Source organism: Oryctolagus cuniculus, chromosome 2 (genome assembly GCF_964237555.1).
Source record: "Oryctolagus cuniculus chromosome 2, mOryCun1.1, whole genome shotgun sequence".
Classification (NCBI taxonomy): Eukaryota; Metazoa; Chordata; class Mammalia; order Lagomorpha; family Leporidae; genus Oryctolagus; species Oryctolagus cuniculus.
In genome coordinates this window covers 137,487,575-137,504,794 of record NC_091433.1, presented here as the reverse complement: position 1 = coordinate 137,504,794, position 17,220 = coordinate 137,487,575, and the positions used below count along the sequence as shown (strand labels likewise).

Genomic DNA, 17,220 nt, shown 5'->3' with positions numbered 1-17,220 from the left:
AGGAGGTTATGGGGGGAAAGCCACTATAATTCAAAAGTTGTACTTTGGAAATTTATATTTATTAAATAAAAGTTGAAAAAACCTACCTTATAATATAGTATACATATTGTACTGTTTAGGGAATAGTGACAAGGAAACTAGTGTGTATATTTTAGTACAGACACAATACCTTGCTTTCTAGTATATTTTTTAAAGATTTATTTATTTATTTGAAAGAGCTACAGAGGCAGAGAGAGAAAGAGGTCTTCGATCCACTGATTCATGCCTCAGATGGCTGCAATGGCTGGAGTTGGGCTGATCTGAAGCCAGGAGCCTGGAGCTTCTTCCGGGTCTGCTGTGTGGGTGCAGGGGCCCAAGGACTTGGGCTATCTTCCACTGCTTTCCTAGGTCATAGCAGAGAACTGGATCTGAAGTAGAGCAGCCAGTACTTGAATCGGTACCCATATGGAATGCTGGCACTGCAGGTCGTGCTTTACCCCCTATGTCACAGCGCCAGCCCTCTAAATTTTTGAACCATGGTTAGTTGGACCATGGATGCAGAATCCATGGATACAGAGGACTCATTATGTTTTGTTGTTGTTGTTGTTTTGACAGGCAGAGTGGACAGTGAGAGAGAGACAGAGAGAGAAAGGTCTTCCTTTACCATTGGTTCACCCTCCAATGGCCGCTGCGGCTGGCACATCACGCTGATCCGAAGCCAGGAGCCAGGTGCTTCTCCTGGTCTCCCATGCGGGTGCAGGCCCCAAGGACTTGGGTCATCCTCCACTGCACTCCTGGGACAGAATCTGGCGCCCCGACTGGGACTAGAACCCAGGGTGCCGGCACCGCAGGCAGAGGATTAACCTATTGAGCCACGGCGCCAGCCTCATTGTGTTTTTAAAAGGCTTTTGTTGGCCGGCGCTGTGGCTCACTTGGTTAATCCTCCACCTGTGGCGCTGGTACCCCGGGTTCTAGTCCCGGTTGCTCCTCTCCATTCCAGCTCTCTGCTGTGGCCCGGGAAGGCAGTGGAGGATGGCCCAAATGCTTGGGCTCTGTACCCGCATGGGAGACCAGAAGGAAGCACCTGGCTCCTGGCTTCGGATCTGTGCAGCACGCTGGCCATAGCAGCCGTTTGGGGGGTGAACCAACGGAAGGAAGACCTTTCTCTCTGTCTCTCTCTCACTGTCTAACTCTGCCTGTCCAAAAAAAAAAAAAAAAAATCTTGATTTATTTTCATTTTGTTTGAGAGACAAAGAGAGCTTCCACCTGTTAGTTCACCGCTCAAATACCCAGAGCTGAATCAGGCCAAAGCCAAGAGCTGAGTGGTCAAGCCAGGTCTCCCAAATGGGTGGCAGGGATCCAGGTACTTAACAGTCAGCAACTGCTGCCTCCCAGAGTATGCATTAGTGGGAAGCAGAAATCAGATGTGGAACCAAGACCTATTCTCAGGCACTCTGATATGAGATGTGGGTGTCCCGAGTGGCAGCGTAACCACTGTGCTGAAGGCCCACACTGGGATTTTTTTTCGTAGCAGATTATTATTAATATTATTATTATTATTTGAATTGCAGAGACACAAAGATAGATCCTACACCTACTGGTTTATTCCCCAAAAGACTTCAATGACCATAATTGGTTCAGACTGGAGCCAGGACCTGGGAGGTCAAACCAGGTCTCCCATGTGGGCAGCAGGGACCCAACTACTTGACCCATCACCACTGCTTCCCATGGTGCTTAGCAGCAGGAAGCTGTAATCAGAAGTGGAGCCAAGGGGCCAGCGCTGTGGTGTAGCTGGTAAGGCCACCGCCTGCAGTGCCGGCATCCCATATGGGCACTGGCTCTAGTCCCAGCTGTTCACTTCAAGCCAGCTCTCCGCTATGGCCTGGGAAGGCAGTGGAAGATGGCCCAAGTCCTTGGGCCCCTGCACCTGTGTGGGAGACCTGGAAGAAGCTCCAGGCTCCTAACTTCAGACTGGTGCAGCTCCGGCCATTGCTGCCTTCTGGGGAGTAAACCAGCAGATGGAAGACCTCTGTGCCTCTGCATCTCTGTAATTCTTTCAAATGAATTAAAAAAAAAAAAAAAAAAAAAAGAAGTGGAGTGAATTCAGGCATTCCAGTGTGGGATGCATATGTCCCAAGCAGTGTCTTTTTTTCTTTTTATAAAGGTTTATTTTATTTATTTGAAAGAGTTACAGAGAGAGGGAGAGAGGTCTTCCGTCCACTGGTTCACTCCCCAGATGGCCGCAATGACCGGGGCTGCGCCGATCCGAAGCCAGGAGTCAGGAGCTTCCTCTGGTTCTCCCACATGGGTGCAGGGGTCCAAAGACCTGGGCCATTCTCCACTGCTTTCCCAGGCCATATCAGAGAGCTGGATCGGAAGAGGAGCAGCCGGGACACGAAACGGTGCCCATATGGGATGCTGGTGCTTCAGGCGAGGGTTTTAACCCACTTCATTACAGTGCTGGCCCCCAAGCAGTGTCTTAACAGTGTCAAACACCTGCCCTGCATTTGTATTTTAAAATAATTGAATAGTTTAATATTTACCAGTTATTTAATGTATATCTGCAATGTGCCAGACACTGTTCTAGGCACTTGGAATTTATTAATAAACACAAAGATTCTTTACCGTCTAGCTTACATTGAATAAAGACTTAAGGGGGATTGATTATCAACTTGTTTTCTAATACAGATTCCCCCATCCACCTTGAAGTTTTCAGTTGTTTCTTCCATGTAATATTTTATTTTCTTTTGAAGATTTATTTATTTTTATTTGGAAGGCAGAGGTAGAGGTAGAGGAGAGCGAGCGAGGTCTTCCATCCACTGGTTCACTCCCCAAATGGCTATAATGGCCAGAGTTGTGCCAATCCGAAGCCAGGAGCCAGGAATTTTTCTGGATCTCCCACGCAGGTGCAGGGGCCCAAGGACCTGGGCCGTCTTCCACTGCTTTCCCAGGCTGTAGGAGAGAGCTGCATTGGAAGTGGAGCAGCCAAGACTCGAACTAGCACCCATATGGGATGCCAGCACTGCAGGTGGCGACTTGACTTTACATGCTATGCCACAGCACCAGCCCTCAATATTTGATCTTTTTTTTTTTTTTTAACATTTATTTCTTTATTTGAAAGGAAGAGTATAGAGAGGCAGAGAGGTCTTCCATCTGCTGGTTCACTCCCCAGATGGCCACAATGGCACCAATCTGAAGCCAGGAGCTTGGAGCTTCTTTCAGTTCTCCCATGCAGGTGCAGGAGCTTGAGGACTTGGGCCATTTTTCACTGCTTTTCCAAACTATAGCAGAGAGCTGGATTGGAAGTGGAGGAGCCAGGACTCAAACCGGTGCCCATATGGAAGTCGTCACTGCAGATGGTGGCTTTATCCGCTATGCCACAGCACCGGCCCCTTGATTTTAAAAATAAACAGAGGAAGATGTGTGGTGCTGTGGGTTAAGTTGCCCTTGTTACACCTGCATCCCCTATCAGAGTGCCAGTTTGAGTCCTGGCTCCTTTGCTTTTGATTCAACTTTCTGCTAATGCTCTTGGGACGGCAGCAGATGATAGTCCCTGCAACCAACCTGGGAGACCTGGATTGAGTGCCAGACTCCTGGCTTCAGCCTGGCCCAGCCCTGGCCATTGCAGGCATTTCATGAGTTAACCAGTAGATGGGAGATTGTTCTGTCTCTGCCTGCCTCTTAATAAATAACTAAATATATAAGTAAGTAAATAAATAAATTTTTGTTTAAAGTAGGTTGCCTAAAATGCCTAATGTTTATTTTCTTGTAATGCTAGTTCACATGTCACTTGTTTTTTCCATTTTGGAAAATAAGATTGCTTAAGTGCAGTTGCCCAAAATGAATGAAAGCCTGCTTTAGAACTGAAACTTCAGTTCTATTTATTTCCTGATATCTCTTTTTTTAAAGTACTTAGCACATGTTGAATGAATTTGTTCTTTCCCCACATCTCGCTTGAGTGACCACTAGGCATCAAGCTCCAGCAAGTTCAGCTTAGCTCCTGCTCTTGTGTGGCTTTCCCACTTGGGGGGATTAGGCACTAAATAAGCAGTTAATGGAAATAAACACCTCCAGTAGTAAGTGCTGTGAAAGTAGATGATTTGGTAAGAGTGCTTTGGATCATTTGAAAGCACCAACAGTTTATAATGTTGGATAAGCACCAAGTGTTTTTCAGATACTGTTTTTAAATGAATATAGTATATACCTTGACACTAACTCAGTTTTTTACTTTTTCCTTCCAGTTTGTGAAGTGTGGATATGCAGGCTCTAATTTTCCAGAACACATCTTCCCAGCTTTGGTTGGAAGACCTATTATCAGATCAACCACCAAAGTGGGAAACATTGAAATCAAGGTAATATTTTATTTATTTATTGACAAGTGATTGTCAAAACCTGTGAACTGTTTGAATCAAGTGTTACTGAAAGTAATGCCATGAGAAGCAAAGGGGGAAGGCAGAATTTCCCATATTTTTCATTTATGTTAATACCTGAAGTTAATTTAATCTGATTTTGTTTATGTGTGGCTTGGTGCCATTATTATGTGAAATAAAATACTTAAATTTTTTACATTGATGTGAAACACTGTATAAGTGACATAATGTTCTATTATATATTTTTTAAAAAGACATCAGGCTGATATTTTTGTCTGTCAATTCCATGTATTTGTCGTTACATGTTAGCGTCTCTTTGGGACCTTTGATTTTTTTCTTTCCATGTTTTCATGGCTTGATCCCCTGACTTTATATAACTAGTCAGGAAAACACAGGATATAAATCTCATTGGTTCTATAATGTGCTGGAGAAAACCGTGCTAGTCTTTATTTTGCCTTGCATTGTTTTTCTTACCATAAGGAGAAAGAAGGGAAAGGTGTTATTGCTTGCTCATTGTACATAACTTCAGAGACTCTACATTAAGGGTGATATGTTTTCCCCCTGTATTGAAGAGATCAGAAATTACATTATTTTAGAAGAAAGAAAAAATAGAACATTAAAAAGACAGTGGTCACCAATTGACTTTCAGTTCATCTGGTCTGGGGATCAAGTTATACATAATGCAGTAGATTTAAAGGCTGTTGCAGTGGCTTACTTGTGAATAAGCTGGCATTGCTGGTCCTGCCTGGACAGTCTTTTCCAGCACTTCAGTGAGCTATTAGGTTATATGTTATTTGAAATGTGAGTTAGGGTGTACCTCTTAGGTCAGCTGAGAGATCTAGGAGGGTGGTGAGAGGAGTAGAGATTTGCCATGTGGTAGCTCTGCAGTAGGGACTAGAGAATTGAGTTACACAATGGAAGAGCAGTACCTACTGAAAATTAGATACTGTGTTAATTTCTTAAAGATTTAAGATAGTGACTGTGGCCTCTGTTATGTTACCAAAAAATTGAGATACTCAATGTTTTTTATTAGGGTCCTGTCTTTTAGGAAACTTACGAGATTTCTTGCTCTCTTTTTGTGAACTCCTTTCATTCTGGTTGAATTCTATCTTAAATGAACTATGACTTGAAATTTAGTTAATAGCGATGATGAGAATTAACTACTGTTTAATGAAGTTGAAGGCAATACTTTTTATTCAGTGTGAAGCTTTTTAAAGAATAGCTTTAAAAAAAAGATTTATTTATTTATTTGAAAGCACCATGGGGAGAAAGATCTTCCATCTACTAGTTCTCTCCCCAAATGGCTGCAACAGCCAAGTCTGGGCCAGGCCGAGGTCAGGAGCCTGGAACTTCATCCTGGTCTCCCACCTGAGTGGCAGGGACTCAAGTACTTGGGCTGTCTTCCACTGCCTTCTCCAGTGCATTCTCAAGGAGCTGGATTGGAAGTGGAGTAGCTGGGACTCAAACCCACACTGTTATCAGATGCCCGAGTCTTTAACTTGCTGTATCATCATGCTGGCCCAAAAGAATGCCTTTTTTTATTGCTTCATGGAAAATGAGATTTTTGAGATGTAAAGATATGTCGTGTTTAGCCATTTTTATTCTGCAATAAATTTAAGCACAAATACACATCTCTTCATTCCCACATTCTTGCTTTTATTTATTTATTTGAAAGACAGAGTTAGAAAGAGGGAGATAGAGAGGGATCTTCCATCCACTGGTTCACTCCCCAGTGGCTGCAATAGCCAAGGGCTGAGACAGGCTGAAGCTGGGAGTCTGGAACTCCTTCTGGGTCTCCCACATGGGTGCAGGGGCCCGAGTACTTGGGCCGTTTTCTACTGCTTTCCGAGGTCAATTAGCAGGAAGCTACATCGGAAATGGAGTGGCCAGGACTTGAACCATGCTCATTTAGGATGCTGGAGCTATAAGCTGCAGTTTAACCTGCTATGTGTGCCACAGTGCCGGCCCTCCACTTTCTTGCTTTTTAAGGCAAGTGATAGAAATCAAACCAGTTAATAATCTAATAAGACTTTTTTGCCAAAGAATTTACCAGTAGCATTTGCTTGTGTGATTTGTTGTTCTGTGCCGTAGACTCAGTTCTGTTCTCTCTGCTAAGTCTTTCAAGCCTTTCAAATTAAATTGTTCTTCAAGTAGAAAGCAGAACTTGACCTTTGAATCTAAGCTGAATACTAGAGCTTGGGAAAACAACTCTGAACTATCTAACTCTCCATTGCTCATCTAGACTTTTGCTGTTCACGTTTATTTTCTTTTAAGTTCTTACATTCAGTAATAAATTAAAGAAACTTTACTTTTTGGAATTCGTGTGCTTAGTGGATTGACTTAATACTTTTTATGTCTTGCTAGCTAAAATGTGATGGTAAACTTAAAAAGTGGAAATTAAATTTAAATTAATGAGTTAAATTTTGTTCACGAGTAATAACTGTCCATGTTAATTTGGCCCTAATTATTAACTCCATAAAATACAGTAGTACTGCATCTGACCTCAACCTAATTTGTCTCTATTGCTTGTATGTTTAAAAATTTCAGTGAGGATTTTATTTAGGCCTTTTCTGACTCTTACTTCTACCTTCTCTCTCTTCACCTTTCTTGACCCGTTGAAGTAGAATAACAAAAAGATGGTAAGTGAGGTTACACACATGCTCTGTTTGTTTTCCACTTTTGCTTGATGGGACAGTAGTTGTTGTTTTGTGTCCCTTTAGTAATGGGGAGGGGGGGTAATTCCATAATTTTATTTTAAGTGCTTTGATTTTTAACCTTTTCCATTGCTTCGATTTGGTAGCAACTAATAAAGTCGTATGCTTTCCTGATTGCATACAATGGACCAAACAAGAACTAATTACTAACATAGATTTGAATTGTTTTCCTTGTTTTTCTTGTAGATAAATGTTATAATTAAAATGGAATGTGGTGTGCATAATATTAGAAACCAAGTGGCATTTTGTAGGATATATGTGATCCAGAAAATTGGAGTCACACATGTTACATTTGGATAAGTCCACTTTACTGACCGATGTTAAATTAAACATTGTCTGTCATTGTCTGTGTATATATATATATTTGCATTCTTCGTGATATCATGTATGAACTGAATAAACTGAGTCAAATTAGGATATACAAATGAACCACAGATGGGAAAAGGAATAGAAGAATTATTTCCCATGTCATTCTTTCTAAGGAATATGTTTGACCACGTTATCTGAGGATAAATAACAAAAAGGTAAAGCACTTGTGAGGCTTTTTCGTGAATGGTAGATTTTCTCCCAAGATAAATACTGTTGTGTGGTGTCTTTGCTTTCAGCCAGAAGCTTGCTGGGGTCATCCCAGACATTTGGCTCTGTTATTACATTTTTCAGTGATAATCTAAGTGCTTCTAAATAGCAAGTAGTTTCAAGTTCATTTTTGTTGTTTGTAAGCAGTTTTGACAAGAATATCAGACATTTCTAGTGGTAGGATGTATTTTACCTAGTAACAGTAACTGAAGTTTCCTTCTGAGTAAACGAAAGCATTTAAAAGTGGAATTGCTGTATTTATCTTACATAAGAGACTATGCATTTGTCATAAAGTACTAAGGAGATTAAGAAAAGGTTGAACTTGTAGAGAATAGTGTAGGCTTAATTTAACACAGTACTTTTCATGGAATTTCCTTCAAGGGATATAATTGTGGTTTTAAATTTGTTTGCTCTATTTTCTAATTAAAGGTGACAAACAAAATGATGGTGGGCAAATACAGTCTACACTGCCAGCTTTTAGTAGAGCATAAATGCCTTTGAAACAGTATCTCAGTTACTGCAGTTTTTCATTCTTTAGGTTATAGTTGATGGTTCAGATTTGAAGTCCAGTGTGAGGCACGTGATAAAAACCCAAGGCCTGATCTGATTGTTATAACTTTGGTTCTGAGAGGTGAGGGCAAATTAACCTGACTCTTAGCTTTTTTTTTTTTTTTTTACAGGCAGAGTGGACAGGGAGAGAGAGAGAGAGAGAGAGAAAGGTCTTCCTTTGCCGTTGGTTCACCCTCCAATGGCCGCTGCGGCCGGCGTACTGCGCTGATCCGAAGCCAGGAGCCAGGTGCTTTTCCTGGTCTCCCATGGGGTGCAGGGCCCAAGCACTTGGGCCATCCTCCACTGCACTCCTGGGCCACAGCAGAGAGCTGGCCTGGAAGAGGGGCAACTGAGACAGAATCTGGTGCCCCGACCGGGACTAGAACCCGGTGTGCCGGTGCTGCAAGGTGGAAGATTAGCCTATTGAGCCGCAGCGCCAGCCTCTTAGCATTTTTGACTTTGAAAAGTTGAAGTGTTCTAGGGAAGATTTATGTGTTCTAGGATTTTTAAATCAAAATTTCAGGTACAGATACGCAAGAAGTTTTGCACTTCCCAAATACTTATTTTCTTCTACTTTAAATGTCCCCTTTGTTCTGGGGAACTAAGGATACTTGATGGCAGACAACATTCTTTTCAGTTAATCCTTTATAGTATTTGTGGTCCAAGAAGTAAGATATACAAGGCTTTTATTTTGAAGTGGCATTGAGTCAGACATAAGCCCCTATTTTTTTTGTGGAGTTTAAAGTAAATACTCTGTTGAAAATAGATCACACTTAATCTAATTTAGTTGAGATAGTACTCATTACTTTAAACCATTTAATAGCTTACCTTGTGTAACACAAAGAAATATAGGAGGAAAGAAGGTATAACAAATTGGGTATTAAATTAACATGTTACTATCTAAAAGTAGTATATGTACTTATAGGTATAGATTCTCCCAGCATTTTACTAAGCAGTATTTAGAATGTGCAGTGATGTTGAAAAAATTTTACAGTAAAAACCTATATACCTATCACCTCAATCCTGACATTTTTAAATGTTGTGCTGATTTATCATGTTTCTGCTCATTTGTCTATCCATCAGTCCATCTTGTTTTTTTTTTTATGTATTTTAAAGTAAGTTGCAAATATCAGTTACCATCTCTGAATATTTCAGTGTATGTATGTCACTATCCAGAATTCACATGTATTTGTGAATTCACATGTTTTTAGTTTTCTGTTTTTTTCACAGAAGATTACAAACAGATGATATTTAAGACATTTGAATAATTAGTAAATCAATTTTATAAGGAATTAGAGCATAAAGTTTTAGTGAACATTTCTAAAACCTACTTTAATTTTGTTTTTTCTTCGGGCTATTGCTTTCAGTGGATTTTCCAGAGATCTGATTGTTAATAGAGACCTTACATAGGTTTTACCTCTGGTTTTTTAATTTTAAATTTTTTTATGTTTAAAACTCATGTTTTTCTAACTTCCATTATAAGACATTTCATATTAATGTAGTCATTGCTTTTCTTCATTTCCCCATAATTTGAACTTAAAAGTACTATAGCAAATAGTAGCCATTTCTGATGTTAGGATTTTTTATTTATTTTTTTTTTAGAAATTGAATTTATCAGCACAGGTAGGAACTAATATTTAACATCTTGACTAGTTGGTTTTGAAATAAGTTTGAATTCTAGAACTTCAGTAGCTTTACTATACTTGCAAAGTTTGACTTTTCAAATGTGGGTCATCTTAAGTATGCTCTCATTGGAGGGAGACAAGACTTGTGAGTATTAAGCTTCATGTATGATGGCATTGTTTTCCAGTATCACATTTTAAGATTGAAAATGTTGCTCATGAGATAATTTTAAACTTCTTTCTAATTTTTTGTTTCTCTGAAAATTCTCATTCATACTAGTGAGGCACATGTAGATAGAAGTTTGTGGAATTTACAGTTGATTAATTCATATGTTCATTACTACAGAGAAATAATCATCTTTTGCATCCTTCATTATGCTTTATATTACTTACATTTATCATTCTGATCTTTAGTACAAAGAAATGTACTGCATGCATTGAGCATTTTTCTACAAGGTTTTTTTTTTTCCCTGATGTGCTATTTCACATATCACAGGCCTTATTTTTTGAACATTTGAGCAAAAGAAACAGATGAAACCTCATACAAAACCCTTCAAAATATGAAAATGTGGGGTTTATTTGTGCTAATTACCTTCTTTTGGAAACATGTGTATTAAAGGTAAGGTCAATTTATTGATTTAAACCACATTGTACATAAAGATTTATTACCCATGATTGAACTTTGCAAGATCTTGTTTTGGAAAGAAAAAAAATTTTATTTGTGGAATAAAAAACTTTACATAAAAGTGTCAGAAAGATTAAAATTAATTATTCCAAAGTTTTCTGAAATTTCATGGGAATATACTTTTCTGAAGCTATTTTTGTGCAAAAATTTGAATGGTCTAAAGCTTTGCAATTGTAATTTTCTAGGATCTAATGGTTGGTGATGAGGCAAGTGAATTACGCTCAATGTTAGAAGTTAACTATCCTATGGAAAATGGCATAGTACGGAATTGGGATGACATGAAGCATCTGTGGGACTATACATTTGGACCAGAGAAACTTAACATAGATACCAGAAATTGTAAAATCTTACTTACAGAACCTCCTATGAACCCAACCAAAAACAGAGAAAAGATTGTAGAGGTAAGTTTTTAGATGGGATATGCAAATGTGTTTTTTTGATATAATGGTAAATAAAAAGTCTTACCTTTTGTCTTACCATTGTTGTCATAGGGGTGGTAAATCTTTTTTTCTGCCAAGGGCCATTCAGATATTTATAACATCATTTGTAGGCCATATAAAATTGTCAACTTAAAAATTAGCCTGCTATAGATTTATTCAGTTTCAAGTCCCACCTGCAGTTGCCTTGTTAGGGCCAGGCAGACCAGATGTTCCCCACCCCTGTAAAGGAAACATATAATTTTTTTTCCCCTAGATCCTGTTTATTGAGCACTTGCTAGTCTAGTTACTGAGTACTATTGTGATGTTATTGGCGATGAGTAGTAGGGTTCTTGTCTTCAAGCAAGAATTCAGGCATGAGACAGAGAGCAGTGGATAGCAAAGTAGCAAGGTTTTATTGGGGTAGAGCGTGGGAAAGAGAGAGAGGGTGCCTAGTCACCCAGGCTGGGGAAAGCAAGGTTGCAGGGTTCAATGGAGAGAACACACCTGGCAAGACAGACGGGCGGCTCAGCAGAGAGCTGAGTGCTGAGTGCGCAGACTGTATTCAGACTGCCGCTTATAAGGGAGAGGGTCCAGTTCTCCTGCCATTTTTCTTTCCCCTCCAGGACAAAGAAAATTCCTCCCAAGGGTTTACTACTCAGTGCTATCAGACTGGGGAGCCCACCTGGCAGGGGAGCTTCCTCTAGCATGCCTGCCTTGGAGGAAGGCTGTGAAGGTTTTATTGCTCCATGTTATCAGGCCAGGTAACCCATTTGGTGCTAAGGAGAGAGGAGTGTCCTGGGGGGCTCCCCTTGGGGAAAGGGTTGAGACCACCTGGGCTGCTTCCAACGTGAGCTTTTGCAGATGCTATTGCTTCCCTCTCAGACCCTTCTCACACACATTTCTAACTTCTAATTTTTAATTTCTAACTTCCTACCTAACTGTGACACTCAAGAAGTTTCAGGTTTTGAAGCATTTCAGATTTTGGTTTAAGAATTCTCAAATGATGGGGGCAGCGCTGTGGCGCAGCGAGTTAACACCTTGGCCTGAAGCGCTGGCATCCCATATGGGCGCAGGTTCTAGTCCCGGCTGCTCCTCTTCTGATCCAGCTGTCTGCTACGGCCTGGGAAAACAGTAGAAGATGGCCCAAGTCCTTGGGCCCCTGTACCCACGTGGCTCCTGGCTTCAGATTGGCGCAGCTTCTGCTGTTGCCGGAGAAATAAAATAAATCTTAAAAAGAATTCTCAAATGGTAAAGTATCAAATATTCCAAAATGTGGAGAACTCCAAAAACTGAAGCATGTTGATCCTAAGCGTTTTGGGTAAAGGATATTCAACCCATATATGCTAGTCATTATTATTTTTTTTTCAGAGATTTATTTATTTGAAAGTCAGAGTTACACAGAGAGAGAGGGAGAGGCAGAAGGAGGAAGAGAGGTCTTCCATCCGCTGGTTCACTCCCCAGATGGCTGCAATGGCAAGAGTTGTGCCAATCTGAAGCCAGGAGTCAGGAGCTTCTTCCAGGTCTCCCATGTGGATGCATGGGCCCAAAGTCTTGGGCCATCTTCTACTGCTTTCCCAGGCCATAGCAGAGAGCTAGATTGGAAGTGGAGCAGCCGGGACATGAACCAGCACCCAAATGGGATGCCGGCACTGCAGGTGGTGGCTTTACCCGCTATGCCACAGCGTCTGCCCCAGCTAGACATTTTTCTAAGTAGAGTATATTAGCCGACAAAATAAAGTCCTGCTGACACAGAGTTTAGGGAGAAAGTGGGCCCCCCAAAATAGGCTAATTAATTAATTAATACATTATTTGGCAGAGACAAATCTCCCATCCACCAGTTCACTCCCCTCAGTTGTTAGACTAGGGTGGACATGTGTTTGGTGAAGTGGTTAAGTTGCTGCTTGGAACACCTGCATCCCATACTGGAGTACTTGGTTTGAGCTGCAGTGCCACCATTACTACTGCTGCTACTGCATTTTTTAAGATTTATTTATTTGTTTGAAAGAGTGACAGTGAAAAAGAGATCTCCCATTCACTGAATAGCTCCCCAAATGCCCACAACAACCAGGATCAAGACTGGGCCAGGCTGGAGGCAGAACCTCCATTCTGGGCTCCTACACAGGTGGCAGGGACCCAAGTACATGTGCCTTTTTGCGTTGCCTTCCCAGGTGCATTAGCAGGAAAGTGGATCTGAAGCAGAGTAGTTGGGGTTCCAACTGCCACCCTTTGATACAGCTTCCTGCTAATGTGCACTCTGGGAGTTAACAGGTGATGACTCAAATACTTGACTCCCTGCCGTCCATGTGGGAGACCTGGATTGAGTTCTGGGCTCCTGGCTTTGGGCTCGTCCAGTCCTGGCTGTTAGTAGGCATTTGGGGGATAAACCAGTGAATGGAAGATCTCTGTCTGCCATTCAAAATTTTTAAATAAAAGTAAATTAAAATAACCTTTAGACCAAATACCTACCCTTTTAAGTTAAATTGTTTGCTCAAAGGTAGTAGATGCTATAGGGGAAAAAAATAGAGCTGGTTAAAGAGTGGAAGGTGGCAGTTGTATAGTGATTATAGTTGATTATAGTGATAGGCCTCTCAGAAAGTGTTGATTAAACAAAGATAGGGTAAGTAACAGAGCTAGCCAGATATTTAGGAGAAGAACATTCTGAGTAAAGAGGGTAGCCAGAGTAAAGATCCTAAAGTGGAAACAAGGCTTGAATATTAGAGAATATACAAGGAAGACAGCATGCCTGGAGGGCATGACTGAGAGTATGCCTGAGGGCATGACGGCACCAGACGATGAGAATGGGTCAGGAACATTAGGGCATTGTATGCTCTTTCAGGAAACTGGGCTTTTATTCCATGTGAAATGAGAAATGATTACAAGGAAGGGAAATATTCAGATTTAGATTTCTCTGGCTGCCGTGTTGTGAGGATACCATAGGGAGGTAAAAGTGGAAAAGATACCCATTTGGAGATTTTTTTTTTTTTTTCAATTATTTAGGCTAAAGATAATGATGGTTAGGATTAGAGCTAGTAATAGTAGCAGAAGTAATGAGAAGTGACCAAATTGTGGGTCTGTTTTGAAGGTAGGGCCAAAGAATTTTCTAGTGCACTAAATATTGGTGGTCGTTGCACAGAGGGAAGAGGAGTCAGAGATGACTCAAAATGGAGGATGGAATTACCATCAGCTGAAGGAGGAGGAAAACAGGACAAGATTTGAATTCAGTTGTAGACAGTAAGTTTGAGATCATCATTAGAAGCCAAGCAGAAATGTCTCAGATGTAGGAAATCAAGAGAAAAGCCAAGGGGTTAGAGAGTCATCAGGGTATAGATGATGCTGTTCACCAAAGAAGAGAGAGAGTGGTGAAAAGGCCAAGGACTCGAGAGATAATGAAGCCTGCAGAAGGAGATTGAAAAGCTCATGAGGTCAGCAGTGTCAGAGGAGAGAACGAGCAAGAGGGCTACATTCCTCAAGAGTTCAAATAAGACATTTTTCAGGGTTCTCTTTGATTTTATGATGTGCAAGGTAGGAACTTTTCAGTAGCTTCTGAGTTATTAATGTATTTTGATTTGCTCTATGAATATATTTAGGTGATGGATATTTTAGAGTTTAAAAGAATTCTTTTTTTGTTTTTTTATTTTTTCATTTGAGAGACAGCAAGAAAGAACTGTCCTGTTCTGGTTCACTTAAATATGCAGAACAGCTGGGATCTGGAAACTCAACCCAGGGCTGGCGCTGTGGTACAACGGGTAGAGCTGCTGCCTGGGGTGCTGGCATACTATATGAGTGCTGGTTCAAGTCTTGGCTGCTCCACTTTTGATCCAGCTCTCTGCTATGGGCTGGGAAAGCATTGGAAGATGGCCCAGGTGCTTGGACCCCTGCACCTGTGTGGAAGACCTGGAAGAAGCTCCTGGCTACCAACTCCCATCAGCCCAGCTCTGGCCATTGCGGACATTAGCGTTGTGAATCAGTAGATGGAAGTCTCTCTCTCTCCCCCCCCCCTCCCTCTCTCCCTCCCTCCCTCCTTCTCTCCCTCTCTCCCTCTATCCCTCTCTCCCTCTCTCCCTCTCTCCCTCTCCCTCTCTCCCTCTCCCTCTCCCTCTCCCTCTCCTTCTCTCTCTCTCTCCCCCCCTCCCTCTCTTTCTCTGTCTCTCTCTCTGTAACTCTGCCTTCCAAATAAAATAAAGCTTTAAAAAAAAAAAAAAGAAACTCAATCCAGCTTTCCCATATGGGTGGCAGGATCCTAAGTAGTGTTTAACCACTAGGACAAGGCCCACCCTTTTCTTTCTTTTTTTTTAAGATGTATTTTATTTATTAGAGAGAGGTCTTCCATCCGAAGGTTCACTCCCCAGATGGCCCCAACGGCCAGAGCTGCTCCAATCTGAAGCCAGGAGCTTCTTCCTGGTCTCCCACGTGGGTGCAGGGACCCAAGGACTTGGGTCATCTTCTGCTGCTTTCCCAGGCCATAGCAGAGAGCTGGATCAGAAGAGGAGCAGCTGGGACTAGAACCGGCACCCATATGGGATGCCAGTGCTTCAGCCAGGGCTTTAACCCGCTGTGCTACAGTGCCGGCCCCAAGCCCACCCTTTTTAAAAGTCTGAATTAGGGGCCTGCGCTATGGCATAGCGGGTAAAGCTGTCGCTTGCAGTGCACTTGGGCCATCTTTTATTGCCTTTCCAGGCCATTAGCAGGGAGCTGGATTGGAAGCAGAGCAGCCAGGACTAGGGATGCCAGCACTACAAGCAGAGGCTTAACCTGCTATGCCATTTTGCTGGCCCCGAGAGAGATCTATCTGCTGGCTCACTACACAGATGGCCGCAATGACTAGAACTGAAGCCAAAGCCAGGAGTCAGAGCTTTATCTGGGTCTCCCACATGGGTAGCAAGGGCCCAAACACGTAACCCACCTTCCGATGCTTTTTTTTTTTTTTTTTTTTGGACAGCAGAGTGGACAGTGAGAGAGAGACAGAGAGAAAGCTCTTCCTTTTTTCTGTTGGTTCACCCCCAAGTGGCCGCTGCGACAGGCGAGCTGAGGCCGGTGCACCGTGCTGATCCGAAGCCAGGAGCCAGGTGCTTCTCCTGGTCTCCCATGCAGGTGCAGAGCCCAACGACTTGGGCCATCCTCCACTGCACTCCCGGGACAGAATCCATTTCCCCAACTGGGACTAGAACCCGGTGTGCTGGCGCCGCAGGCAGAGGATTAGCCTAGTGAGCCACGGCACTGGCCCGATGTCTTTCCTAGGCCACTAGCAGGGAGCCGGATCAGAAGTGGAGCAACCATCCATATGGGATGCCAGCATTGCAGGTGGTGGCTTTACCCAGTCTGCCACAACGCCAGCCCCTAGACATATCATTCTTTATGGTAATATTTTAATGTTCTTATTTGTCTATGATATAAAACTTGCTGTGACTGATAATGTCTTACTTAATCTCATCCAGAAAATTGTTTTAGTAATACTTTTTAGTGGTCTCACAAACAAAACCAAATTCTAACAGGCTTTCAAGGTGGTATGTGGGAATTTTGCATGATACCACTATACTAGGATGTATACCACTACAAAGGATGATGGAATCGAATACCAGTCAGAATATCTGTCTGCTTAGTTGATGGGCATGTGTATGTTTCAGAGTTGTAAAATCTTCATTCTGTATAATTCCCATTGTGGTCAATTATAAAATGTATTTTTTAAAAAAAGATTTGTTTATTTGAAAGTCTGAGTTACACAGAGAGAGGAGAGAGAGAGAGAGAGAGGTCTTCCATCTGCTGTCACTCCCCTGTTGGCTGCAATGGCTGGAGCTGTGCTGATCCAAAGCCAGGAGCCAGGAGCTTCTTCCAGGTCTCCCACTTGGGTGCAGGGGCCCAAGCACTTGGGCTATCTTCTACTGCCTTCCCAGGCCATAGCAGAGAGCTGGATCAGAAGTGGAGCAGCCAGGTCTTGAACCAGTGCCCATATGGGATGCTGGCACTACAAGCAGCAGCTTTACCTGATACGCCAAAGCACCAGCCCCCAATTATAAAATTTCTAAACACCTAAACTAAAATTCAGATAGCTCTACCAGTCAAGGACTACTATAATTGATCCAAAAAAATCAGTCAGAATGTTCTTGCTCACCTAGGCCATCGAGAATGAGCATAGGTATAAACAGAAGACATAAAAGAAGCTTTTCCTCCCTTGAATGTAGTCCATTGTGGGGTGGAGTTATAGCTTGGTTGCATGTAGTAGATATTGTAGACTCAGGAGCTAACTCATTAATTTTGTCTTTGCCTTCCTGTTTTACCTTTTTTTTTTTTTTTTTTTAAGATTTATTT

General features: G+C 42.0%; 1 protein-coding gene across 1 annotated transcript in view; it reads left to right on the top strand.

Annotated features, from left to right (window-relative positions):
* ACTR2 (actin related protein 2) overlaps nucleotides 1-17,220 on the top strand; it is a 55,204-nt gene that overhangs the window by 8,515 nt on the left and 29,469 nt on the right. The window contains exons 2-3 of the mRNA XM_008254327.3: nucleotides 4,221-4,331; nucleotides 10,681-10,896. Coding sequence (XP_008252549.1) covers nucleotides 4,221-4,331; nucleotides 10,681-10,896 — 327 coding nt within the window. The remainder of the gene's footprint in view (nucleotides 1-4,220; nucleotides 4,332-10,680; nucleotides 10,897-17,220) is intronic.